The 27,641-nt window shown below is 40.6% G+C and overlaps 3 protein-coding genes across 3 annotated transcripts; 1 reads left to right on the top strand and 2 right to left on the bottom strand.

Annotated features, from left to right (window-relative positions):
• The first annotated feature begins 84 nt into the window (after window positions 1-84).
• RBM48 (RNA binding motif protein 48) lies at window positions 85-6,402 on the top strand. Its single transcript, XM_064704297.1, has 5 exons — window positions 85-214; window positions 2,032-2,222; window positions 2,354-2,499; window positions 4,454-4,989; window positions 5,975-6,402. The coding sequence occupies exons 1-5, from the start codon at window positions 101-103 to the stop codon at window positions 6,056-6,058; spliced, it is 1,071 nt and encodes a 356-aa protein (XP_064560367.1). The 5' UTR covers window positions 85-100; the 3' UTR covers window positions 6,059-6,402.
• On the bottom strand, window positions 6,322-11,738 carry CLXN (calaxin). The gene is made up of 7 exons (XM_064704298.1): window positions 11,148-11,738; window positions 10,762-10,917; window positions 9,207-9,311; window positions 8,078-8,229; window positions 7,164-7,268; window positions 6,450-6,589; window positions 6,322-6,389 (listed from the first exon to the last, which is right to left on the bottom strand). The coding sequence occupies exons 1-6, from the start codon at window positions 11,344-11,346 to the stop codon at window positions 6,539-6,541; spliced, it is 768 nt and encodes a 255-aa protein (XP_064560368.1). The 5' UTR covers window positions 11,347-11,738; the 3' UTR covers window positions 6,322-6,389; window positions 6,450-6,538.
• A 133-nt stretch (window positions 11,739-11,871) lies between these two features.
• FAM133B (family with sequence similarity 133 member B) lies at window positions 11,872-27,071 on the bottom strand. Its single transcript, XM_064704299.1, has 11 exons — window positions 26,892-27,071; window positions 23,197-23,294; window positions 22,410-22,488; window positions 20,137-20,211; window positions 19,923-19,955; window positions 19,460-19,528; window positions 18,778-18,873; window positions 17,547-17,594; window positions 15,800-15,895; window positions 15,474-15,518; window positions 11,872-13,934 (listed from the first exon to the last, which is right to left on the bottom strand). Exons 1-11 carry the CDS (start codon window positions 26,913-26,915, stop codon window positions 13,848-13,850), a joined length of 750 nt encoding a protein of 249 aa, XP_064560369.1. The 5' UTR covers window positions 26,916-27,071; the 3' UTR covers window positions 11,872-13,847.
• Window positions 27,072-27,641: the final 570 nt, after the last annotated feature.

Below are 27,641 nucleotides of genomic sequence, written 5' to 3' on the forward strand. Positions count from 1 at the left end.
CCCGCCTCTGATTGGCTCCTTCGCTAAGGACCGGGGCTCCTCCTCCCCGCAGCACGGAACGAGCCAATGGGGGCTGCGCGGCGCGGGGGGCGATGGGAAGATGGCGGCCGGCAGCAGCGGTGGCCCGGGCGCTCCGTGCCGGCACCACGCGCAGCTGGGAGTCTGCGAGTCGCGCGCCAAGTACCGCGAGGGGTGGCGGCCGCGCGCCGTGAAGGTGCTGAGGGGAGGGGGGGCAGTGTCGGGCGGAGCCGCTGTGGGTGAGGGGCAGGAGGCGGCCGGGCCCGCGCTGGGGTCCCCGGAAGGGAGGGAGGGAGAGAGAGAGACAGAGGGGCCCTGGGCCTCGCCTGCTGCGCCGCTGGAGCTTCTCGGTACTGCAGCGGAACTGTGAGATTGGGGTGTCTCTGTGTGCGCTCAGTGTGCAGCGAGCTGTAGCGGCACCTTTAAGGGCTGGCGTGAGAAAGGAAGCCCTTAGTTTGGAAAAGACCTTTAAGATCACGAAGTCCAACCCGCATCTGTTTCCAGCCTCTTGTCAGGGAGTTGCAGAGAGCGATAAGGGCTCCCTGAACCACCTTTTTTCCAAGCAGAGCCCTCGCAGCTCGCTGAGCTGCTCCTCATCAGACCTGTGACCCTCCACCAGCTCCGCTGCCCTTCTCTGGACACGCTCTGCAATCTCCGTGTCTTGGAGAGAGGCCCTGAGCTGCACCCTGTGTTTGAGGTGTGGTCTCACCGGGCCGGAACAAGGGTTACTGCGTGCCTACACACATGCAGCACATCTCTTTCACTGCCACCACCTTCCCGTAAAATTTCAAACACTTCATACTTCATGAAGTCCTAAAGTCTTCATTAAATTCTTTTATTCTTCCAAGTGTACACGGTGGGGCACAGGACAGAGAGTCTTGTGCATCCACAGAGCTCTGGTCAGCACAGGCATCTACCCATCATTGGGCACTGGAGAATACATGCAGGAGAACCAGTATGGATGTCCCAAGTGTGGAAAAAACCTTATTGGAATCTTTTCATCCCGGACAAGAAAGAGGTAGAAGGACAAACCTTCCAAAAAAAACCCAACAAAAAACTGCACAGTGAAAGAATCAGGTTCCTTCAATCCCTTGTTCCCCAAAGAATGTAGCTGGGAGTGTGCTGCTGCCACAAGAAAACTTATGTGACCTGCCTGTGAAGACATTTTTATAGCAGAAGTTTGAGAGTTGATTTCCCAAGCAGTTTCTGCTTTGTCCAGAATATGTTTTTTTAAGAAGTATGTGCAACTTATGCAGTCTAAATGTTTGTGGCTTGGGTTGTTATTTTTTTTAATAAACTCAGAATAAATTTCCTTTGATCTCCGGGATGAGCTGCCTGGCTGCCTAATGTACATAGTGTGAGCCATTAGAGTCTGTTATGTGACAGTCACTACACAAAGCAGATGAGAATGGTTGGTTTGGTTTTTAATCTGCTGGAAGAAGACCTTGTTTCTCTCAGCATCCAAATTTTATCTCTGTCATAAAAACGTATGCTGTTGGATCACCATGGCAAGGAGACAGCTCTGCACACACAGGATTTGCCCCAGGGAATTGTGGTTGTTTTTTAACTCCCTGTGTGCAAAAAAAGCAGTTTTCCTCACCTGCATGACTTCTTTGCCAGTGAAGAAGACTGATTTTTCAGGGGTTTTTTTTCTGTATTTTGGCAGTACCTCCTATGAACTGGTTACTAGTACATCTTGCATGGAAGTTGGCCAGAGACATAAGAGATTTTACTCAGCAATTGGCAGTAGTACTCTTACCTTGTGCAAGGTAAAAAGCCAAGTTTCATCTGTGTTTTGCTATGCATGAGAGGCACGAGTTCAGCTCTTGCTCAGTGATGAAAAGGTCCCAAATAACCATGCATTTTACTGCCCTGCAAAACAGAGTACACAGGGGTTTTCAGCATCCTGAGAGGATTTGCAGAAAAACAGAAAACATGGAGAAAATGCGTGCCTTTTGCAATAAAGCAAGAGTGGGAATGTTTTTGAATAGTCTTTGTTTTTGTTTTTTTCAGGTTTACACTATCAACTTGGAATCTCGCTATATACTGGTACAAGGAGTTCCTGCATTAGGTGTTATGAAGGAATTAGTGGAACAATTTGCATTATATGGTGCCATTGAGGAATATCATGCTCTAGATGAATATCCTGCAGAGCAGTTTACTGAAGTGTACCTTATAAAATTCAAAAAACTGCAATGTGCAAGGTATTGGACAGGGCAATATCTGCCTCTTGCTGTCTTATTCTTTTACACCTTCTGTACTTGGCAATGTGTTAAGTTTCTAGAGAGTTGGAGTAAAATCCTCAGTTTTGTTGACAGACTTTAATTCCCTTCAGGGTGGCCAAGAAAAAAATGGATGAACGAAGTTTCTTTGGTAGTTTGCTGCACGTGTGCTATGCTCCAGAATTTGAAACAGTCCAAGAAACCAGAGAGAAGTTGCAGGATAGAAGAAAGTATATAGCAAAAGCAACAAATCAAAGAGGTTTGTGGTTAAATTTCCTATAGAATCCTGACTAAATTTCCTGTAAAATTTTAATGTTCTTCAGGACTGGGTGGGGTTTTGGCTAAAGTGCCCGTTAAAGAAAACACTTTTTACCTACCTCTTTTAAAGCTGCTATAGTGTGTTGATAGTGGCCAGATGCCAGGCACCCACCAAAGCTGCTCACTCATTGCCCTCCACAAACTGGGTAGAGGAGAGAAAATTTAACAAATGGTTCATGGGTTGAGATAAGAACCAGGAGAGAGATTGCTCATCAAATACCACCAAGGCAAAACAGGCTCTACTTGGAGACATAAAGTGAATTTATTACTAACAAAATCAGAGCAGGATAATGAGAAGTAAAATAAGCCCTTATAAACACCTTCCTCCCTTCTCAGCTCTACCCCCTACCCCAGCAGTGCAAGGGGACAGGGGATGGGGGTTGTGGTCAGTTCATGATCCATGGCTTCTCCTGCTGCTCAAGGAGAGGAGTTGTTCCCCTGCTGCACCGTGGGGGGGCACAGGAGACAGTTCTCTGTGAACCTCTCCAGTGTGAGCTCATCTCATGAGCAGCAGCTCCCTGTGACTGCTGCAGTGTGAGCCCATCCCATGGGAACAGCTCCCTGTGACTGCTGCAGTGTGAGTCCATCCCACGGGAACAGCCCTCCCAGGCTGCTGCACTGTGGGTCACTCCTCCACGGGGTGCAGCCCTCCAAGGACAGGCTGCTCCAGCCTGGGAGCAGGGCCCCTCTCCAGGGTCTCCACAGGATCACAGCCTCCTCCCAGGCATCCCCGTGCTCCTCCTGGGGCTCCTGCAGGGGCTGTGGTGGATCCCTGCATCTCCACGGCCTCCATGGGCTGCAGGGCACGGCTGCTGCCCCCGGCCTGAGGGGAATCTCGGCCCCGGCGCCTGGAGCGGCTCCTGCCCCTCCTGCGCTGCCCTCGGGCTCTGCAGGGCTGCTCCTCTCCCGTTCTCGCTCTGCTCTTCTCTGGCCGTAGTCACAACTGGGCAACCACTGCTTGTTTATTTTCCTCCTTAAATCTGTTACCACAGAGGTGTTGCCGCCATTTCCAATCGGCCTGGCCTTGCCCAGCAGCACATCCATCTTTGGAGCTGCCAGGAATTGGCTCTGCTGGACATGTTGGAAGCTTCTGGCAGCTTCTCAAAAAACCCAACCCTGTAGCCCCCCCACTACAGAAAACCAGGCCATGCAAACCCAATACAGATGCATTTAAGTATGTTTACATGGAGATATCTCTCAGTATGTAGAGAACTATATCCTTTTCAAATTATTTTTTTGGCTTTGATTAAGACTAAAATAATGAAATTATTAAGCTTTAATAATTAAGTATTTCCTTCACTTTTTGTTTTCTTTCAAAATGTTACCAGAAATTTAAAGCACTGGCAGGAAATTTGGGATTTCACCCTTGTTCCAGCCTCCTCAGGCATGCCAAAGGGACAGTTTTGGAAGGAATATGACTATACCAAGACCTTAAAAAAAATTCTCCAGCCCACATCTTTGCACTGGGGAATTGTTAAGAATGGACTGTGTTTAGAAAGGCTCCTGCACCACAGAGTTCCCAGTCAGCTCTGAAGCCTGGGCAAGCTGAGGAATAAGCAAATTGCTGAGCACAAGCTTCTCCTTTCTTGTGCTCACATACTTGGCTATCATTATTCATTGTCTAAGGATTTCTAAAGGGAGTAAACCCACTGATTTTTAACATCAAAACATCTGGATTTTTTAAATGTTGTAAACCAGCAAAGGCATTAGACTGGAAAACTGGTTTGAAAGTTGAATTTTTTATATTTGAAGCTTAAAAATAATCACAGAAAGGTAGTTGGGAATTAAATATCACTGGTATTGTTTCTGCATTTATATCAAATGTTTTGTTCTTGGGTGTTAGAACTAATAATTACATGAAATAGTGAAGGTGCTTCTTTTTTGTTGTTTTAAAGATTGCTTTATGTTAAAGAAAGTAGAAGGCCCTAAGAAGACAGCCTCAAATACCTCTGAGCATGACTGCCCATGGAGTACATCAGGATCAAGTACAGCCAGTAACTGGGATCCATCCTGCTTTACAAGTTCTCCTGGGGTACCCCACAACACAGCATATCCAGCTGGGAATCACAATCAGAGCCTGTTAACACCTCCACACTATGATAACAATTGTGCTGAAATTTCTGGGTACTTTGGTCAAAACACATCTTTAACTCCAAGTGTCCATCCAGGAGTGTGCACTCCACCAGCTTCCTCAATGCAGCACAGAAAGGCTCCAGCTTGCAATGGAATTGACAGGTTTATGCCTCGTACAACTCACCTACAAGAACGTAAGAGGAAGAGAGAAGAAGGTAACAAGTTTTCCCTCATTGGAACAAGTGAGGACAATACTGAAGTTGTTATTGGTCCACAACTACCAGAAATACCTAAAGTGGATATGGATGATGAGTCTTTGAATACTTCAGCTACATTAATTCGAAATAAACTGAAAGAGGTATGGGTTCTTAAAGCTCTGATAGTTCAAACATAGGCGCTTGTTATACATAAAAATAGTGACTATCTGATTTACTCATTACTCAGCATTTACTCATTATCATTTTATCTGCCACTTAAAGCTAGTGCTCTTACTATTTAACTTCTCCACAATCTAGAATATTGCAGGCAATTCCACTCCAGACCTCTTACACTACACTTGAGAAAGTGTAAATGTCAGTGCATGTTCTTATGTGATTTTTCATAAACCACTTTTTTTTTCCCATGTGAAAGCATGATAATTTTGCAGGTAGTCCTCCTCACTCCAGTGTGCTACTTGTATCTGGTTTCTGAAAGGAAAAGAATGGAAGTCTGAGTTCAATGTAATGTTGCTCCAACGTTTCTTATGCCATTAAAAGCTGTACAGAATCATTAATTCCATGCTGAGAAGCACGTGTTAAGCTATGTACCCTTTTATGGAGAATATTAATCAATTAGCAGGTCAGACATTCCTGATACAACATTTCATTAAGATATGAAAATGCTCCCTTGACTGACTAGATTGATTTGAAAGTGTGTGTCTAATAAGTAAGCACCCGTTATATTAAATACCTTCCTAAAATACATGTCAAAATGCATGTTTCTGCTTCTCCTTTGTTTCCTGAAATACCTGAGTTTATAAAGCACATTAAACCTTGCTTAAAAACACCTGGTAGGAAGAAGGGAGATGACATATGTAATACTGTATCACTGACTATCTGAAATCAGTTTGTGTAGTTAAATACAAAAATGGTAGTGCTGAATCTCCTGAGTTTCACATCTCTTGTGTTTAGTGCTGCCTTTGGTGTTACTTTCTTCCTCTAGTCAGCAGGAAAATTCAATACAAGTGTGATGATAGTAATAAATGGCTCCCAATACTCAAATCTTGGAGATGTGGCCTTACTCTAAAATGAGCATTAAAAAAGTAATGGTTACAGGTTACTAAATTTTTTTCCCCTCCAATTTAGGTAGCAGATTCTGTTTCAACATCTGTGGAAAAGCCAGAGAGCAGCTCAGCCAAACCAGTTGCAAAGCAGAGAAGACGAATATAGATACTGCTGGCAGCATCTTCCAACAGTCCTTTTGTAAAGAATATAGTTTAAAATATGTATTTTTTTATTTAAAAAATAAAACTTTCTTTATACTGTGTTTTCCAGTGATTCCCTGTTTAAAATGGTGTCATTTTGTTACTTGGAATGAAGAAACCAATGTACTGTGTTATTGTTGCAGTGTTGTCCTGTGTACCTCATATTGTAACATTTTATAATATGAACAGAATATATGAATATAACAGAAGAACTCTATTTAGCCAGAGTAACAGAAGTAAATTCATTTATTCAACAGCTTTAACAGCAAAGGAATATTGAAGCTTAGGAGCAACTTGAAATATTACTGTTTTTACGTAATATTACGAAATATTACGAAATATATTCGTAATAATACGAAATATTACTGTTTTTACTGTATGACGAAGAGTGGCAAAGATCAAGACCCTTTTTAACAGTATTCAGCAGTGGAGTTACAAGTTGGAGTTACTTTTTAGGAATCTCCCGGAAAATTTTCTGTTCAAATGACATAGTGCTCTGTTAAAAAAAAAACAAAAACCAAAAAAACAGCAAGTTAATTTTCAGTTAACTAAAGGATTTCTATTTAGTCAGAAAAGGTACTGAACTGAAAGGTATGAACTGAAATGCATATGCAGTAAAGACCCTCTCTTGCTTTTGAGCTTAGAAAACATAAATCCATAGCATTAATGGTGTCATCCCTGGCAGCCCAGCCAGAATTCAAAGTTGTAGCTGAAGGAGAAATTAAAATTTTAATGCTCAGCAGTAGGGGTATATCACCAAGGAATGATCTGGCATGGAGAGCAAGAAGCCCAGCTGCAGAATGAGATAAACTGGATGAAAACAGGAATGCTAGAGACTAGGATGCCTGTACAGGACTGAAATTTCCCTTAGTGATGAGATTAATATCTGCAGCATTCTGTTGCAACAACCTGGAGTGGGAGTGCTCAGGGGCCACCTTTGGACAGCAGAACTGGCACTGAGAGGATGAACCCAATATTGGCCTAAGATACCCTGACATTCACAGGATTGGTGCAAGTGTCTGTAAGGAATTGGCTTGTGCAGTTTTTTTTTGAAACCAAGTTTAATGTACCTTTAAGTCTGGCAAACATGGTCCAAAGGCTTCTAAGAGAAGGCTTTCATCTCTGACTGCTTTTTCAAAGTCCGTAAAAGAAAGCTTGCCATCACGATCATAGTCCTGCAAAAAGAAGGGAACACTTCAGCAGAGGATTATTACTTGTAGTTTTGTTTAACAGATGTTTAAAGAACTTGGATTCTGTTTTTAGTTAGATTTGCAAATTGGGGGTCATCAGTTTATGCTCAGAAAAGATTAGAGTGACTTGACTCTACCTAAGGCAAAGAGGGTGGGATTGAAAAATTGAAAAGATGGGCTTAAATAAAAGGAATTGGGATGTAACCCCTGGTTTCAAGTGAAAATTTTTGACCACCATGATGGAAGGGGAGAGTATATATCTTGATTTGATTAAAATATTGACAGACAGTCCCTGGCTGCTCTGATATTCTAGACTAAGCACTGTAAGACAAGCTTCACATTAATAACCTTGAGTTTAGCATTCTAATAGAATACATACAAATAAATTGGATAAAGACATTTCATGATCAGTTGATAAAACACAAATGTACTTAAAAATGAAGTTACTGCAGATGCCTGTACTGATAGAATAAATGCAGCTTACACTTTTGAGTTTTCCACTTCTGACTGGGCTTTTGCTTTGACTGTGCATGCACAGATGTATATGCACGTACACACATGCTAGTTTATACATAAACTTTATAGTACATTCATGTACTAAATTAATGATTTCATGTGAGAATACTGGGCTGGGACTTATTAGACCTGGATTATATTTCTGGCTTTCCTCGGGAGACTTGCAGAATCCCACTGTAAGTAAGACACCTTATTTTGTTACCTCATGGAAAGGGTTTTAAGTATCGGTTAGTGAATGTTTGAAAGACTCTCAAGTATCACAATAAGTAAGTACTTGCCATTTTCTTCAGTGCTATGTCTACCAAGTCCTTAACTACTTCATCAGGCTCTTCATCTCCTGGTTGTATGAGAAGGCTGTGTTTCAGCATTTCAAACATTTCCTTTTTCGAAATGTATCCATCACCATTCAGGTCATAAATGGCAAAACAGTCTTTTGAAATACAAATAAATTTCAAGTTGATTACAAACTACAAACATAGCATTCAAGCTGTTACCTACAGACAAAAATTGTGAACTGTACATTATCAACTGAGCCAAATTTATCCTATATATGCTGAAACATTCCTGGCAAGCACTTGTGACAGACAGCACTGCATCACTATGCACTAGTATTGTCTATGGTGCTTACAGCAGGAATGCCTGTTTTACTGTGTGTGGTTTACTGACACACTGAATTACAACCTGGGGCACACATCCTAATGCTGTGACACCCCTGACCACTTTCCAGATGAATTTATATAATGCAGTAGGATTGCTAATGCTGCAACCTAGGAACTATGGAAACAACATGCTGTCATTCTCCTTTTTCTATTGTTTTTTTTTTTACACCCCACATGCCCTATTTTTTTCCCCTGCTGCTTAAAATTCTGGAGTTCTTGCTATTTTTTCTCCTCCATTTTTCTCTGTCATTACTGTGGAGGCTCTCATTACCATCTTACAGTTTTTCCATCTGTGCTTCCAACCTGAAGAATTGCTGGAGCTAATGCAACTGCTACTGTGTCCCCACTGTGCCAGTAAATGAATGTTGGCACTGGTCTTGCTTGGCTCAAGATTATTAGTTAGCCAAAACCACACTAGAGATTCATCTGCTTCTTTCTAATTTTGTGTGTGAATACAAAAACATGTATTTTGTTGAAAATGTATGCTGTAGAATAAACTTCGGTTTAAATGCAAGATTTTGTAAGCAACAAAAAAAGGTGGTGGCTGTGGTAACAGCAGTTTACACAGAAAAAACTCTCAGAGAAGCCATTTCAGAACTCAGTTTCATTGCATTAAACAATACAGAAGAAAAATTTTCCATTACCAAATACTTTGTAAGAGTAGCTACTAAATTATAACAAAAGCAATGTGTCATTTGTTATGAATTTAATCATTACTACTAAATATTTGCATACAGATCAATCTTACATTTCATCTTCTCTTCCAATGACCCCCGAAGTAACGGTGCTAAGCCTTCCACCCATTCCTCCACAGTGATGCGGCCAGTGTTGTCTTTATCAAAAATGATGAACACTAGAAGTGTATCAGACACATTTCAAATGTATATGATAGGGAAACACAAAAAAGCAATGTTCTCTTAAATTCAGTGAAATAATAAATTACCTTTCTTCTTAAGATGTTTGTCTGCTTTCACCAAGGTAAGATTACCATTCTTGACTCTAAGATGTAACAACGAAAGGGATTCTGTCCCTCAGTTTACTGATTCTCCACTCCAGAATCCTGCCTGCTAAGATTTTGTCCAATCTGTAACCTTGCTGACTTAAACAAATACAGGAAGTATGCTTCCGTGCAGATGTAAAGCAAATAAATTTAAAATAAGGGATAATTCTGCATAGAGATTAAGATTTAAATTACTAGTTTTGTCTAGGAAAATCTTGGACAAAGTAATCCTAGAAACAATATATATTAAATCTACAAAGAAAAATAACCTCTTTTCTGTCATGTAACAAAATATTTTTCTTTTCCATTCTCTAAGCAACTTTCAATCTCACAGCTTCACTATTCATACAGCCTGCAATATAGTAATTCAAAACCAAGGATTTCAAAGCATCCACTAGCATCTGTAATAATTTGTATTTTAGAATATTAATTAGTAGCTTGGCTGAAGGAACATCTCTCCATGCAGAGCCAAGCATTTTTGAATTAGAAGACAATAGGTTTGCTTTTGCAAACTGAAATCAGCTCCTTTTCATGTAAGCATTAAAGTAATTTTTAAGAATGTGTAAGGTAATGTGAAGTATCTTCCAAGACACACTTACCATGCTGCATAAAATTGCAAGAAGTTTTTATTTTATGGCATGTAAGTAGCTCTCCTGCTAGAGACATGGATAAAGTTGAACCAAGGGCTGGCTTTGCCAGCTCAAGACTGAAAGAAGGGCAGACTCATGCCGGCTCTGCATACTCCTCTAGACACCTCTGCATCAGAGATCATTCCTTCAACTTTCACAGTGACTCCAAACATGTCCCTTGTTACCAATCTGTGAAATCACTGTATCTTCAAGGGGTTATTTGGCTCATTACTCTCACCTCCTTGTACTATCTGCCCAGGCCCTTCAATGCTGTTCGCAGAGCCTCCATTCCCAGTTACCGGCTGTTATCAGAATGCCTTCCTGGGACTTCCAGGCCTGAGCTAGAGCTGTCGCCCAGCAGCGACCGCAGCTCCCACTGGGACCACCGGAGAAAAGAGGAAAGTGACACTGCCCTCCTCCGTCACACTACAGAGGCTGCGACACAAACAGCCACAGGGCAGCACAACACCCTCTGGCTGCCCTGCCTCGAACTAGAGCGTGAGCTCTCCAAAACTAAGGGGAAACTGTAACGCGTAAAGAAAGAAAAGATGCCATTTTCCCAACAGCTCCTTTGCTGTCCTGGGACGAGACGGCGCTGTTTGGTACGGACGCACTCGTCGGGTCAGCAGCGCCATCCCAACCCCTGCCCGGCGCTCAGCGCTGCGTGAGCTCACCTCGGTCCAGCACCATGTCATCCGTCATGCCGAAGTAGCTGTACAGCGTGTCTCGGAACACAGTGCGGTCGAAGCCGGCCCCAGCAAACTGCCGGCTGGCCTTGGCCACTAGCGTGTCGTACAGCTTGATCAGACATTCCACTTCGCTTTTGGTAACTGCCCGGTCCAAACACAAGCAAACACAGGTTGTAAGTTAAGCTGGTAAAACACGAGGCAGGCACAGAACACGCCAAGGCCGTGACACCAACAGCACCCCCCGGTCCCAACCCCTGTTCCTAAGGGGGCGCCGGGAAAGCGCCTCCCATAGGAGGCGAACAGGGCCACGCAGGATGAGCACGGGAACACCGGGGGGCGACGGGCGGCTCCTGCAACCCGGGGAGACTCACAGTGCTTGGCGGATCGGGTCAGGGTGTCCACCAGGAGCTTTCTCCCCTTCGGGCTCATGGCGGCCCGGAGCCGCTCCCGCCGCCGCTGCCCTGGTAACGCGGGGGGGCGGCCGCGGCCTGGCGGTGCCGCTGGGCTGCACGGGCGGGTCGGGCATAAACACACACACGGGCACAACAGAGATCGAGTGCTAACACGCATTCAAAAAAAACTGCAGTCGTAAAAAATAAAAGAAATGCATTTCAAATTTCTAATAATATTTGTGGGGAAACCAGCTAAAAGTTATAACATACAATAGTGCTTGTTCATCTGCTGTCAGAAGGCGAAAATATATTAAAGCACTCTAACTGCGACATTGCTCGTTTTCTACTTTGTCCCTCTGCTGAAACTTGGACCATGGGTGTAGGTGCCTCCCCAAACCCCCATCACTGTTTCACGACCTCGGCGTGGGCACATGGGAAAAGCTGAAAGGCTGAGAACAGCCTCCACCTTTCCTTCAGAAAAAAGGACATGCAAGAGCCGACTCAACGTATTTGTTAATGTACTGCAAACTGAAGCAGTTCCCTTTCAGTACTAAAGCAGCTTTGTTGGGAACTGACAAAGCCCATAAGCCCCTTAAGTGGCTACACCTCCTTCCCGAGTATGACAGCAGCACTCCAAGCCTACAGATGGGCAGAACAGATAGTTACAGTCACACAATTAAATTACACACAATTACATACCAGCTTAGGTATTTGGAAGACTGGGTCTCATTTCCATTTTTATTTCTTTCTGTGGCAGGTGGTTGTGTAAAAGTCAAAAAAGGCATTACACAGGACAGAGCATTTATGCTATGGTTCATTACAGGTTCTTTTACCAAAACTGCAACACCACAACTTAAAACAACCCCAACAAAACTAAACACAAACCCCAAATCAAACCCCTCTGTTCACTGCATATCACCTTTATTTTAACCTCACTGACAAGAGTGTTTAGAATTGGTAACATCAAGCCCAAGAGTATAAAATAGTTGATGAAAATATTACTATTGTTTAGATGCACATTGCTGCAACTCAATGGTTGTATTTTCCCAAGAACTTGAAGACAATTTCTCTGTACAATGGCAATATGAAATCACTTTTCTTCCTCAGATTTTAGTTATGGTTTGCAGACTTATAATGTCTTGAAAGTCCTGAAATTCTTGGCAACACAACATTTGAAACATCGTATGTAATAGAGGTAAGTTCTAAGTTAGCACCTGTGCAATGGAAAAAAGGGGTAGATCAAAAATACAATCTATATCTGACTACCTGGGATGGATGGGCATTTGTTAAAGGCTAACAGAAGGCCCAGCAATCAGTATTTCAATGGAGGATGTAGCGAGAATTTCACGTAAACTAAAATCAAATGGTTGCTCATGTTTTCTTGTGGGCACATTTAATTTAAAAAAGCTTTTTTTCAGTTATCTAAAGCAACTAAACTAAAGTAAAACAGCTTTATGAGTTAGGTCAACATTCTGTAGCCCTCAAGTACAAAAATATAAATACAAACTGTTTAAACAGTATCTTTAATGAGATTCTGGCAGTAGTTTTTTTATCTAACAAGACACATCACATAACAGATCTGCCACTGAACTTGCTCAGAGTAAATCAGCTTCAATATGAAGCTGTTAAGGTATCAAAACCTTGCTTTTTACATGCTAAATAACTTCAGCAAGTGTGCACTTAAACACAGCAATGAACTTAACTATAACTAAATACATACATGAAAATCTGCATGTGAAATGTAATTCATAGAACTGGTTACAACAAATGATTACCTGCATTTTGTTAATTTAAAAATGGTACAAATCATGCAAAACAATTCTAAAGATAATGCAAAGAAAGCTACCAGTGTTTGCAAGAAGTTTTCAATTAAACCAAAATTACATTAAATGAAATATGCGTATTTACTAGCAAAGGTCTATCGCTATTTTGAAAAAGCAGAGGTAAAATTTTCAGGTTTTGACTGTCAGTTATCTGCAAAATGTCATTGCTCTTGCTTAATGCAGAAGCACATGCTTGGAAGCTCAAAACTGCTCATTCAGAAAAGTCTGCTGGCAATAGCTCTAGCTTCCCAGGAATGCAGAGATGCATGGATTAAAAGTAGCAAAGATTTGCAAGAATCAAAGGCAAAGGCACCCTATTCAGGTAGCCAAGATGGTAGCATTCCCTTTCTCATAAGCATGGAGACGGTAATGGGGCAGATGATACACATTTCTACAAAGGCAGCCTTTTAAATGTTATCATTAATTTTCCATTAGCAGACACCAGCTTGTAATTTATGCATAATATTAACCTGCAGGATGAACTTGGGATTTAATTTGTCCTGATTTACAAATAAAGACTTTGACTAATGCTTTAAAAGACTATTTTTACTATCTAAAAAGTTTTACTCTTATTTTCCAATATTTTACACCTCAGATGGCCTACCATCTCATATTGTCTCAAACATCTAACACTGCTTACTGGAATCTTATCAAAGTTGTACCTCGTGTATTAAGCAGCAGGCAATAACAATGGTCTTTCCCAGCACAGCTGCATCTGGCCGGCTACTGAGAGATTAGGAATATTTCTAAAACACAGGAAAACTCATGCAGTTTGGTAAAGTTTGCTGTCATTTCACAGTTTAAGTTTCCTTTAGTCATTGCACTTCTGTTGATAGTCTCCGGTTGTTTTAAAATATTATTCTGAATCTGAATTTGAACCAGCAGTCTTCTTTTTCTTCTTTTTACCATGTTTCTTGTGCTTCTTTCTCTTTTTTGTTTTATCCTAAAAAAACCCAAAAAAACCACAAACCAAGGTTATTGTATAATACAATTTCCATCTATTACATTCTGCTAATGCAAAATGAGAACCCAGAAAGGGTATCTTTTGAAAGACATTTCAAAAGAGATTTCTACAGAAGCCTATTCAGAAATCACAAGAAGAAATACTTTACCTGGCAATTTGCACAGTTATGAGCAGTCTTCAATTTAAATTTATCTCCACCATGGTATGGCTATTTTATACCTCTGATCACTGTCACTATTACATTTCCTAATATTTTAAATTATTTTCAGAGCATTATAGATTACTGAGAAAGTAATAAGGAAGTGTCGACCAGTAGTGACAGATTTGGGAATAACTAGGATCTTTACAGATTTTAAAGTAAGTGCTTATGTTCACTGTGTAAAATTAAATAGCTCAACTGCACTTGGCTAGACTATCACTTATACCTTGTTTAAAATAAAACAATTATGACCTCAGCTGTAAATATATATACTCAAATTAACCCTACTGGATTAAATCCTAAAGGTAGTACGCTGATCACTGTAATATGGAAGCTCAAAGATGCAATCTTGTCTTTTTGAAAGCAGAATTTCAACTGAAATTCTCAAATAGGTGTGGCATTGCATAAATGAAACAATCAGTATTAAAGCTTTGTTTTATACATATGCCTTACACATAAAAATCTTTTATGAAAAGACCAAAAGCAATCACTAGAAATGTTATGGCAAACAGTTCATATGAGTCTGAAAAAACAAGCAAGTTCCATGGAAAAATGTGTACTGAGCATCACTGATACTCCTATGCCTGTATTTTTAGGTGACTAATGTAAACCTTCCCTTTAGCCTACCTCGTGGACAACTGAGATGCCTGATAAGGAACACTGCTGCTGACAGGGGAGACAGATACAAAGACATCTCAAGTGGGCATTTAGCATCCCAAACCCACTATACTCCTAACTGAGGAACCTCAGGCACACGTGCTAAATCTGGATTCCATATAAATCACTGCTGAACCTTCCTCTCACTTTCACCAATGGATACAAAGAAAAAATACTGAGAAAAGTAGCCAGTTGCTGGCAGCATTTTTTCTGGTTGGGAGAAGAGTTATAATGATATAGATGCTGCAGCAAGTTTGTCCTAAGGCCCTTTCCATGGTGGCAGAGAAGGCTTAGCAAGGAATTACACACAGTGCTAAAGAAGGAACAGCCATGATGTCTGTCTGCGTGGCAAACTGCTCCCCTACTTGATACCACACAGATATTCGTAGTTCTAAGTCGCTGATACAGAATAAAATATGTTCTACAGTGTTAAAGTTGTATAAATCCAAAATCACATATAGGTAAAAGAGTGGCAAATTCTTCTTTAATTCAACAACAGAGAAAGTGACTTCGGCAAGTAAATAGAGAAACTTTTAATTTAGATGTAACAGTAGACTATTGCTATGAAACATTTGTATTTGTGAAAAATGTGAAACTGGAAGTTAACCAAGTACAGAGTATTTATATCTTAAAACTACAGAATGAGTAAGAGGGATACTTGCTGTTTTCTCTTTTTCCTCATTGCTTTTCTTCTTTTTCGCTTGCACCTAAAGAAAATTAAACAAAATGTAGTATCCATAAAAAGTTGATTCTCAAGAAAATTAATTCAAAATTACTTGTAGGTGATAGAAGCTAGACTAAAGAATCCTTAGAAGTTTATTTTAAAAGGAAAAATACAAACAACTTTGAGTGCATTGCACTCCTCAATTCACTTGTACAGTGCAGAACAGTTTCAACAATGTATTAAATCTAAGCTAGCTCATTGATTTGCTCATGAATCACTAAGCTACAAACACTGTAACATCTGCAACTGAGGATTCACACTGACCTCCTCTGTCTGGTCCGATTCAGATACAGATTCTGATGATAAAGGTGCATCACCACGATCTGCTTTCTTCCTTTTCCTGTGGTGATTTTTACCGTCCTACACAAAATAATACATTTGTGAGTCAAGTCAGACTTTTCACATTTTATAAAACTTATGCTTAAAATATAAGATTGAAATATCACTTCTAAGTTGTGAAATATTTTAAAATATTATTGACATTAAACTAATTCCATCACCATCATCAAATTACCATACCAAACTGTTAAAATCAACTTTTAGTGAAAATAATAATTTTCTGGATATTCCTTTTCCTTGTTACCTAGATACAGCAACTGTCTAAAAGCAAGAGGAATAATAACAATCTCTTATTTTAAATAATAACACATGGAGGAGTAAGCATTGGAAAATAAAACATTTCACCACTTTTAAGTAACTAGTAACTGAAGATGTCTCAATATATATATACAAACACTAGCTTCAGACTCTTGCTTTGTTCATGAAAGAAAAATTTGCCTCTGTATTTGTGTTGAACCAGAACAAGCTGTCCCTGCTAGCTGTACTTTCAACACATCATATTACACTCCAGTGCATTTAAAAGATAAGTTTTTCAAAATCCTGATGCTATGTGAGATTGTTCTGATGAGCTACTTATCTGTTCCCTGCACTTCTCCTTTGCTCTGGACAAGGCAATGTGTTCCTAAGACTGAAGGTACTTTCTCTCACTCAGTTTCTAAGACCAGAAACTTCTGAAAAAATCTCATGATCAAGTACAGGATGCAGCCCATCTGACACATGGGGCATCTGCAGGTAGGGGAAGAAAGACCTCTAGTCCCCAAGTGCCCTCTCCTTTCAGAGGGTGTGTGAAAGTAGGGCTACAGTAAGGGACCATGGTAGATACTTGGTCTTCAAACAGAAGCCATTCAAAAGGATGAGATGGGAAATGAACACTGTAAAATAGAAGCAGGAGCAAGGGGGGAAATCAGTACATTTGCCTTAGGCAATGGAGAGTTTGTACATCAACATCAATACTATTGAGCAGAGCAGGAGAGGCCAACGTGGTAAGAAAGAAAGGTGACTGGAGAGAAAGACTAGGGTGGACTCTGAAAGCATTTTTGGTTTATCCACAGTGTACAAATAACTAAAACTGAAGGAAATTAGATTGTTTATATTAAAGATAATGGATGAGTGTACAAAATGGTGTGGTGGTGGGTAGGAGAGAGGATTTTCATGCTTAGAAAAATGACAGAATAAGGTAATTTTTCTTAAGTTAATATATTTTTCTCCCCAATTCTTTGAAGCTGTCATGCGTATACTATCTATAATTATTACTACATTTAGATAAAGAGATTCTCTGCTTATATTTCTTAATTTACAATAGCAAGTCAATAACCTACCAGGTGTGCCACTGAAAATATAATCACACACATTTTTAGCTCAATGTGACAGCTAAAGATAAGCCCCAAAACACCAAGGATGCAGCTGATCTGCTATAGCAGATTAGATACAGTTCTACTTTACCTTTGGAACAAGAACAGATCCAGTGGTTTTCATACAATAATTACTAAACCAGGAACTGAATCCAAGTAAACCTCTACTTCAGATTGGGTGCACTGAATACCTTCTGACTGTGTGGGTTTGTACAGAAAATTTCCACAGATGTAAAGTGAGGCATTCAATATTAAAAAAAGAAATATCTATTATGTATGCAATATGCAGTTCTGATTGAAGGATTTGAACAATAAAGTACCTTCTCTTTTTCACAGTCTTCCTTTGACCTCTTCTTTTTTGTGCTATCCTAAATAGAAAGGAAAACAAATCACAACAAAATCATTTCATGAAAAAGGAAGAAATCTCCAAACAGTCTGACCAATAGTCTTTTTATGTCTGTTGAAGGTAATTCAAGATTCTTTCTGCCTTGCATTTGACTGAAGAATAATAGAAAAAGCTGTAATTTTGATGCAGCTGCTAATCTTCTGATCCAGCAGCATGAGAAGGTCTTTATGGAATGAGGTAACAGCATCCTTGCAGGACACTTAAGAGAAGCCTCTGGGAACCCAGCTGTCACTGCTGTACCCATGTATAACATGTAACAGTTGGGAATCTTTTTTCATTTTCCATGTCCATCTCTGTTGATCAGACCAGGTTAAGCAGGTGTTTTCCCAGAGTTTTTTGCAGTAAGGATATCTCTGGGTCTCTTTACATAGCAGAAGTTTTTAACCTCCCATTAGCATAAATTCCTTCAGGTGTCTGCAAACAGTCATTTCTTACAATTTATATCCCACCAAATTAAGTATTCCAGTGAAAGCCTGTGATAAAGTCTACACAAAGAATCTTAAAAACTCACTGTATTATTAATATTTAAGCAAGAAGTACAGTAACTATACACTGTAAGACAGAAAAATGCTATCATAACAGAAGAAGCGGCCTTGTATATCTTCACTTTTTTGTTCATTCAGTAAGACCACGTACCTACATTGCTATACTTCAGAAAAGGAAAAAGAAAACTTCAATTCAATATGCATTTGGCAAAGGCTCAGCTGACCAACAGGAAAGTACTTAGATATTTAGAAAGGCAATGTTCTGGCCACTGCTATCCAGCAATACCTACATTTTCAGATATGGTATTCAATTACATTGCATATTCAGAAGACATTTTAAGTACTAATGAAGTATAAAAACTAATTATTTGAGCAGCAAAAAAGCTGCATATGTCTGGATTCAGAAAAATGACTACAAATCGCTGGAATAAAGCCTGTTCATTTTCTAAAGATCCAATTACTTCCACTAGGCACGTGGCCAGTGGAGGCAGACTCCACACTGCATGTGGGAGATACAAGGGCAGCTCAAGCCCTGTGAGAACACATGGCTTTAAACGTGGAAGATGAAAATCCATATCAATATGTTAAAGTCAGAAATCTTTATAGTTTTATAACACCAACCAAGAAAACTTTCCAAAAGCAGCACATCTGCATATTTACCTTGCTGTCTGACTCAGATTCTGAAGTTGTGCTTGCTGAAGATTTCCGTGAGGAGCGATACTTCTTCTTCCTTCTTTTCTTCCCTTGCTTTTTATCCTATCCATAAATATTGTAAAAAAAAGAAGGAAAAACACAAACTTGAATTTATTCTCACTAGAATTAAAGGTTTACATTAAATGTAAAGAAAAGGAAACATCAAATTCCTACATGTTAACAATGTTCTCATGAGGAATAAAAATTGATTCTTTTAGTGGAGGACCTTCATAACTCTTCTGCATTGAATAAATGTAAACTAGTGAAAAATCCAGGTTTTCTAGATTCTGTTTATTATTGAGATGTATGCTGCAGAATCTGATTATCTGTAACAAAGATTTTTGCTAGAAAGTAAAAATGGTATTTTTGCATTTTATTGATTAGATAGGGGATTCTATTAGAAAAGCAATTCAGTGTTAAAATGGATCCAGTTTACTAGCCAGGATGCAAAAATCTAGTGTTCATACAGAAACTATTGACCAGATACATATGTCTAAAATTCATTACTGTATTATATATACCAAATTCATAAAAACTAAATGGTTTTATCCAAACCAGCCCCTCAAAATATTCTAAAACATATTATCAAAATCTATGTTAAATAAACCTCATGAACAACACATGTAGAGTCCAGTAGGTTAGCTCTTACCTCATCTTCTGAATCAGATGAACTGCTGGAAGAATCAGAGCTTGATGAAGAAGAGGAAGATGAAGACAACTTGACCAAATACAACAAAAAGTGAAGCTTGTGAGATGCAGCATTTTGTCTGGCAAATACTCAAAAGCCTATTCAAACACTCCCTTTAAAATGTCTTCATTTTCAAAGCATTACCAATACAATTTTACTTCTGGGAAGCTGGTCTTACATAGATTTTTCTTAAATAAACTTCTAAACCATTTCTAATGTTTTTCTTTTAATAATATCTATTTAATGCCCTTTTTCTCCCTTTAATTTTCCTTGTACCAAATATATGCAAACCGTTTTTAATAAAAGTTAATTTATCATCTAAAATAAAAATTACAGCTATACTTTCTCTTTCCAGGAAAACTTAAATGACATACAGGAACAACCCCAAAGCAAAAAAACACAGAAAACTGAAAATTTTGCTCACCCTATTAGACTTCTTCTTTTCCTTTTTCTTTTTCTTAAAAATAGAACAAAACAAATGTTACTTTAGCATAATTTTATTTTTGCATGTATTTAGGTTTATGAACTTTGATGCTGGCTTTTAAAATGCATTCATGAAAATCTGTGAATTTCAATTGGCAGCATTGGTGATAAATCCAGTCCCAAACACAGAATGTATACAACTGAAAACAACTTACCTCCTTTTTTTTGGAGGAGCTCTCATTTCCACCAAGTAATTTCTCCCTGTGTTTCTCCAGTTCTTTCCTCCAATTCTGAAAACAAAACCAAACAGAAACAGTAATGGGAGGGTCATTCCTGAGCAGTATTTTTTAAGCTCTCCTCTACCTGACATTATAATTTTAACAAAACCCGTTTTTTAACAAAAAAAAACCCAAAAAAACCCCAATATATAATGTAAACTAAAGCTATAATACACTTGATTTTACAGAATATTATTATTTAGCAAAATACAGTGTTAATGTTAACACAATGTTCAAGTTATTTGGCTTTAGGAGATTGCCATTTATCTTGAAGGTCATCAACTATGGAATTTTTGGTTTTGTATCACAGTCTTCTTGTAAGAGCACTTTAGAAAACCAGGGTACCCTCCCAGAAAAACTGTGATTTTGTATTAGTTCTAAAAATCACCTGAAACAAAACTTCATGACAACTTCTCCTGGCCCTTCTTTAACATAAGGGTGCCTCTACTAGTGTGTATTCTGGGCCTTGTTGGTGTCAGCAATAATTTTATCAAATTACTATTCACATCTTCATAGAAACACTCTTATTTGTTAGGCCAAGCACACCAAATGAATGAAGAAAAATCTCCTCTCATTCCTCCTTTTCAGTTCCTCACCTGGTCTTTAGGTTTACCTAAAATGTCCCCTCTTAAAGAGCTCTGAAATATCCAATTGCCCCCATGAAATTCAAAGGCTGCTAGGTTCAATCTCACTGTCAGACACATAATGTGCTCCCTTCTTTATTACTCTGATCCTCACAATGCAGCTGTATTGGTACTGTATTGGCAAACAACAATGATCCAAATGTTGTGCTGAGGGGACAGAAATATCAGGAGTCAAGTAACTCGTGCAATGCAGGATGATACATAGATCCCCACATCAGCACACTGTGAATTGGCTGAACAGAGCTGCTGAGGGATGGCAGATGAGCCAGGGAGCAGTGCTGTGTGTAATGTGGTGCAATGTGCTTCCATGGACCAAGGCAGCATCTGTGGGTTGTGTACTTTGATATCCCAGGTACCCAGAGAGCCCTCTCTGAGGGGGCTCTCACAACAGCCTGTGCTTCATTATTTTAAAGACTGTGCTAGTGTTATGTTCTAAACAGAAATGTCTGACAGCTGTCAGACAACTCCCCCAAACAGGGGAGACAGCAGCTCATTGTGATCTTTTCAGGCATTCAGAGATTTGTTCTTAGGAGCTTCAGGAATAACTCATGGCCATTTCATGATTCTGTGCATTCCATACTCAAAGTCTGGTAGCTTCTCTGCATGCCAGTTTCACTCATTTCACATTAAGCAAAGATAAAATCAGGAAAGGAATATTATGGAATACTAAACTGAACTAACCAGGCTAGAACTCAGAGTGCAAAACAACTGATCCTCCCAGAACAGCACCCCATGGCCCTCCACATCCTGGTACAACTTCTCAGGCAAAAAGATACAGCAAGAGTACTACGGGTACTATTCCAGTAACAGAGGAGGAGTGTAATCTACTTCAGCCAGAAACTTACACACCATGATGAAGAAGATTACTGAAGCTTATCTCAAGATACCAGGACCCAAGAAGGAACAGAAACAAAATAAATTCATTGTATACTAATTTCTCCCTTGTATACAACAGGAGTTACAGAATCTTTCTATACTGTGATCTTCAGTAAGCAAATAACACAAACATCAGAACAGCTGCAGTTATATCAGGAAACCAGCACATGTTGTAATCAACTTAGGATGAGAGAAAAACAAGTGCTTCATAGTCCTATCTGACTGAAAGCCATTCTTTGTGCCTTCTCCCATAATAATATTACATGTATATTCCTTGCCAAAGACATCTGTTTCCAGTAGTGTGCTTTTTATCACTGTACTTGGATTCTGTGACCTTAAACAAGTGAATATTAGCACAACAGACTTTGGTTTATCATACCTGAAAATGCACTGTTTTATTTATTGATATAAGCACATGCATTTGTATAAATATATTTACATTTGGGACAAGGTCAGGTTTTATTCACCAGCAATCTAAAAAATGTTTTATATAGTTTTTTCTCTGAACTGAATGTAGCTCTTCACTGGTTAAGTTGTAAACTCAATTTCCAACATAAATGAAACAAAATAGTTACTCATTAGAAGCTCAAGAGAAGTGAAATATTATGGCTACTTGATATTGTAAATAATAACAGAAGTAGCATGTTAGATAAAAAGAATCATGTATTAATAGCTAATAATATTACCAACCTCATTCATCTTTTCTTCAAACTCAGCCAAAGCCCTGGATCCTTTCTTTTTCTTTTCTAGTTGCTCTTTCACTTCTTCCCTGTATGAAAAAGATGATAGATCACAATTTTGAATTTAAAATTAAATTTTTAATTTAACAATTAAAAATACCTTTTAAAATGTCTAACTTTTCTGTAGTTTTTTTTTGAAGTTTAGCCTTGGTTGAACTTCCAAGAGAAGAATGAAAGCATCTTAGATGTTACACATATGGCAACCTAACCCTAATAACTTAAGTACGGTTGTTAAATCCCTCCAAAAGATCTAAAGCTAACTTTGCAATTAGGTAAATTGTTCTCTAATGTCTCATGAGGGCAGGCAAAGGGATTGAACATAAAGTAAATTTATAATATCTCAAAGTGATGGTTTTGTTGGGTAGGGTAAACTGGATTCTAAGAATATACCAGCAAAATGGTTCTTTTAGAGATTAATTTGTTTACAGATGAAATATATCTACAAGGTTTAGGTATTACAATTTGAGCAAGAGGTAAAATGACATTTTCCTCTTCTGAGAAACTGTTGCAAAAAATGCAGACAAATGAGAAATATACATTTCAAAATTATATTCTATTGTTTTTAAAAGAGGAGGTTGAATACATGTTTAGAAAAGAACAGCTTGGCCAGCACAAGAAATCTTTTAAAATCTATTACTGGATATTCTGGGAATGACGTAGGCACCAGTGACATTTCAGTAAGAAGGAACAAATCTTTTACTGAAGAGGTGAAAAGGTAGACAGGCAGTGCCACTTACCATGTTGGTCTTGGCCTGTTCAAGTAGTCTTGTATTGTTGGTCCTGAATTTGGGGCAGGACCTCGTGCCCTGGCCATAGCTATGGGATTCATATAAGCCTTGAATATGAAACAACAAAAAGAAATACCAAATTCATCAGTTACACTATGATACCAAAATACCTTGTTCTTCAGATAAACTTTCTATCACTCCTTGAAAAAGAATTCTGACTTGTTTCTAAGAATATAAAGGATTTAGCTAAACTAAGTTTATTCAGTCTGGGAGAAAGACTTAGGCAAGTGCTTTCAGTTAGAGTCATACTGTGGCAGAAAGAACTGATCCCCAAAAGGACCACGTTCCTTCCAACAATTCCCTTCCTTAAGCAATGCTTTTGTAAACAAGAATAGTATCTGTTTTCTGAAATACTCTTCCTTGGGATATAGAAAATGTAATTAAATTTCAGCTCTCCCTCTCTGAGACAACTGATCTTATGCCTTTAAAGTTCTGTTCAAAATTGCTGACAGGAGTCACTAAATTCTGCATGAAATTTCTTTCACCAAAACAAGCAAGCAGTGGTACTTTGATACAATTACACATGTATCAAAATTCTGTGAGGTGTGGTTATTTAAAGGAGGAAAAAAGTCAAAAAACCCAAACATACATAATCCCAATGTTATGAGGTATTCCATCTTTCAAACCTATGAATCCTCTCTGTGTTACAAAAAATTAAATTAAAATTTAGAATTCATAGTCCACCTCACCAGTTAATGGAAAAACTTCCATTTTTTTTTTTTGTCAGCAATATTGTTTTCATGTGAAAAGGAGGTACATGTACTCCCTTATCTCATTTATTTTTGCCACTATGTCATCCCAACACTTTACTTCTGCAGAACATAACACACACTGTTCTTACTGTTCAGTTTGGAGACGAGGAAAAAGATCAAATAGCCAAAAAAAAGACTTGCTTTGGTTGCCCAATCTGAGACAATTTTTTAAAGAGTACATTTTGTAGATCCAAAGCAAAGATTTGGCCATCTGTGTAGCTCTCACATGTCCAACACTGCTTTTTATCAGGCATTCAGAAACCACCATGCAGCCCAAGTGAGCATTTGTGAAAGCTGTCAGAAGCAGCAGCTGCTGCCTCCCCTCCTGCTGCTCCCACTGCAGCAGCAGTGACCGCAGCAAGGCTGAGTTCCTGGGCTGGACTACAAGCAGGCTGCTGGCCTTCAGCTCTTGGGGATGTCTTTGGTCCTGGAAGAGGCACTCCAGGCTCTGCCTGGGATGAGGCATCTGGCTTCAAAGGAAGCACTGCCCACACAAGTTTAGCTCAGATCCACCAGCTGGGCCACTCTGAAGCAATCCAAGGACTCCGAATTTCAAGCAGAACATTTTGAGACTCAACTTGACTGTGCAACTCTAAGGGGACATTTACTGCCATTTCTTGGGGCTTTGCTTTGTTGCTTTAATTCACACAAAAAGGCTAACTCACATGGCAAATAAACAAGGAGGTGTGCCAATTGAAACAAGCAGCAGATGGAAGTATGCACTCAAGTAGTTACAACACTTAGAAAATCATTCACACGACAAATCTAAAAATGAATAATTTAGTTCAGCTTTGAGTGGAAAAGGAGCTCCTTTAGGAATGCAGGACAGCACTATCTGAACACTGTTTTCACTAAAGAAAATGAAACTTTAAATGCATTAAATCCACTTGAAACTTGGTTTACTCCAGTGAGCACACTGACTTTTGGTTACCATTCAAAAATTTGTATCTGAGAGCTCTTCTTATGCAATTATTTTCAAAACAATGAGGTCCCTTGCTGCTCCTTAATAAAAATAAGCTACTTTCCTACCTGAGCTAACAAGTCATGAATACCTCACCACTTCCCAACAAAAATCTTTACCTCCAGAAGAGGCTACAGCTGTCAAATGCTGATTTTCTACTTGCTCAAACTGCCCCTGGATAACTGGCTAGGAAGCATCCTCCTTTCATTGGCTTTCTTTAACTTTACCACAGCACTTAATGACTGTGTACTGCTCTATATTCCAGGATTAGGAAATTTATGTCTTAAGACATGTTCTTATAGTTTGAACCAGGTTTGTTTATGAAGAATTACTTCAACAATAAACATTCTTGAAAAGTATTTACACTACTTTGCCAAACTGCATGTCAGTAGTCAGAAGGAGCATGGAAATGCACCCCCAATAAAGAAAGTGATTGTCAGTACATCCATTTTCATCTTTTGGTAGTTTGCTCAAGCAGGTATTAACCAAGGTATTTGCTGCATAGCTTCCTTGCTCATGGGTAAGGTAAGTCACCTTCTGTCAGGCAGGGTTCTCTGGGCAAGCAGTGCTATTGCTGCCTTGCAAGTACCCTGTAGATCCTGCAAAAATCATGTTTATTTTCCATCTCCAGAAAGTCAAAAATGATGGTGTATTTAAGAAGGGACATGGCAGAGAATAACAGTAGAAATCTTTATGATCATACATGAGGAGCAAAGGGTCCTATATTATAACTTGTCTGTAATATGTATTATGCCATGACGGCATAATAAACCTTATATAGGAACATAAAGATTTGCTGGCATTGGTATATCCCAGCTGTCCCATTAAAGGAAAATTAAGAGTAAATAAATACACACCTGAAAACCTTACAGGACACTTCAACCATAAATCCACTCTTGAAGCCAAATACTCTCAGCTCTTTCTTAGTAGACTCCATTTTTTTGATAGGTCAACAAAGCCATAAAAGGGACTTTGCCATGTATCTATACAATATCTGAGTCCTTCATGTCTATTACTATACTATTCCACCATGGTTTGCAAAGATGTGAATGGATCTGAGTACGAACTCATAGCATATACAAGAAATAGAGAACGGGGAAAAAAAATTAAAGTATTATGATTTGTGTTTAGTCTTAAAATTCAGCAGCAAACATACAATGTGTAAGTGGTTACGAAGAGGTGAAAGGCTAACTGGTACAAAAGCATTTAAAGAAAAATAGAAGGATGAATATGTTTTGGTTATGTGTGAACTGAGGCTCTGCAGTCAGGTGTGTAGAAGCGCATTTTTTGCCTGCTGAGCGCTGGCTCCCGAGGCAGCAGAGGGCTGCGTAAAGCTCAGTTTCAGATCTCTCAGGTACAGCTCAACGCCAAGTTTAAGGAAATGCGACTTAGCTAGGATCAGAGCTACTTCAGTGACTGCTGCAACCCCCATTGGGAACATTTTATTTTTGTATGGATCAGGCCAGCATCTTAATCACCTTCCCTCGACAGATCACAAAGCGGGTGTCAGTCACGATGCCGCAGGATTTGACAAGGCAATCAGAGCTTCTGCCAGGGAGCCTCGAGCACGTGCCGAGCGAGGGACAACCCACCCACAGTGGGCTCCGGCAGGTCCCGGGGCGCCCCGGGCCGGGCGGGGCGAGGCGCAGGGCACGGGCCCGCCTTTGTCGCCCCAAGCGCGGCCGGTCCCCGGTCACGGCGCCGCGTACCCAGCCGGCCCCCGGCAGCCTCCGGGCTGCCCCGCCGGCACCGGGCCGCTCCTGTCCCCCGCGGCGGCCCCTTCTGCCCCTCCCGACGGTCGGAGCGCGGCGGCGGCCGGCCGGGCCCGCCCGGGCCGAGGCAGCGCCCGGCTCCCCACGGCCTCCACGCCGGGGCCCGCCCGGAGGTACCGCGGCTGCGGCGGAGCCCGGCCGGGCTGCCGCGTTACTCACCACACGGTTATCCCGCTTCCCCATGGCGCCGCCGTGACCCCGCGCCGCCGCCCGCCGCCGCCTTGGCCCAGCCCAGGGCCCTTCCCCGCGCCCGGGAAGCCGCGGCCCCTCTCGGCCCCTCTCGGCCGCGGAGCTGCGGGAGCGGCGGGAGCGGCGATGGCGGCGGCCACACAGCGCCGCCTGCCGGGGCCGCGCGCCTCCGCGCCGGGCCGGCCCCTCGCTGCCAGTGCCCGCCCCGCTCCGCCCTGAGCTGCCCCGGCAGGGCTGGCGGGCCGCGGCCGCAGCGCGGGGAGCCGGCGGGAGGAAGGGGAGGGGAGGGGAGGGCAGGGGAGTTTTACTGCAGGGCTTCGGGTGGCCCGGTGGCTGTGGAGGGGAGACACAGAATCGCAAAATGGGACAGGTTGGAAGGGCCGCAGTGGGTCGTCTGGCCCAACCTCCCTCATTAAGCAGGGTCGTCTTAGAGCACATGACAGCGGATTGTGGCCAGACGGTTCTTGAATATCTCCAGTGAGGGAGACTCCACACCCTCTCTGGACAATGTGTTCCAGTGCTCGGTCACCTGCACAGGAAAGAAGTTCTTGCTTATATTCAGGAAAAACTTTTGTGCATCAGTTTCTGTCCATTGCCTCTTTTCCTATTGCTTGGAACCACTGAGAGGAGCCTGGATTCATCCTCTTGGCACCCCCGTCTCAGATATTTAAACACGTTAATGAGGTCCCCTCTCAAGTATCTTCTTGAAGCTAAATAGGT

The sequence above is a fragment of the Zonotrichia leucophrys genome, chromosome 2 (genome assembly GCF_028769735.1).
Source record: "Zonotrichia leucophrys gambelii isolate GWCS_2022_RI chromosome 2, RI_Zleu_2.0, whole genome shotgun sequence".
NCBI lineage: Eukaryota > Metazoa > Chordata > Aves > Passeriformes > Passerellidae > Zonotrichia > Zonotrichia leucophrys.

What these genes read in the sequence shown, in the direction of transcription:
- RBM48 (XM_064704297.1), top strand. Translation starts at nt 101, where the DNA reads ATGGCGGCCGGCAGCAGCGGTGGCCCGGGCGCTCCGTGCCGGCACCAC. An exon ending in GGCGGCCGCGCGCCGTGAAG is followed by an intron (nt 215 to 2,031) that starts GTGCTGAGGGGA and finishes TGTTTTTTTCAG; the next exon opens with GTTTACACTATCAACTTGGA. An exon ending in AAAAAACTGCAATGTGCAAG is followed by an intron (nt 2,223 to 2,353) that starts GTATTGGACAGG and finishes AATTCCCTTCAG; the next exon opens with GGTGGCCAAGAAAAAAATGG.
- FAM133B (XM_064704299.1), bottom strand. Translation starts at nt 26,915, where the DNA reads ATGGGGAAGCGGGATAACCGTGTG. An exon ending in TTGAAGAAAAGATGAATGAG is followed by an intron (nt 20,212 to 22,409) that starts GTTGGTAATATT and finishes TTTTGTTTTCAG; the next exon opens with AATTGGAGGAAAGAACTGGA. An exon ending in AATCTGAGTCAGACAGCAAG is followed by an intron (nt 17,595 to 18,777) that starts GTAAATATGCAG and finishes CTTTCTATTTAG; the next exon opens with GATAGCACAAAAAAGAAGAG.
- CLXN (XM_064704298.1), bottom strand. Translation starts at nt 11,346, where the DNA reads ATGCGTGTTAGCACTCGATCTCTGTTGTGCCCGTGTGTGTGTTTATGC. An exon ending in GACCCGATCCGCCAAGCACT is followed by an intron (nt 10,918 to 11,147) that starts GTGAGTCTCCCC and finishes TGGACCGGGCAG; the next exon opens with TTACCAAAAGCGAAGTGGAA. An exon ending in ACATAGCACTGAAGAAAATG is followed by an intron (nt 7,269 to 8,077) that starts GCAAGTACTTAC and finishes TTCTTTTTGCAG; the next exon opens with GACTATGATCGTGATGGCAA.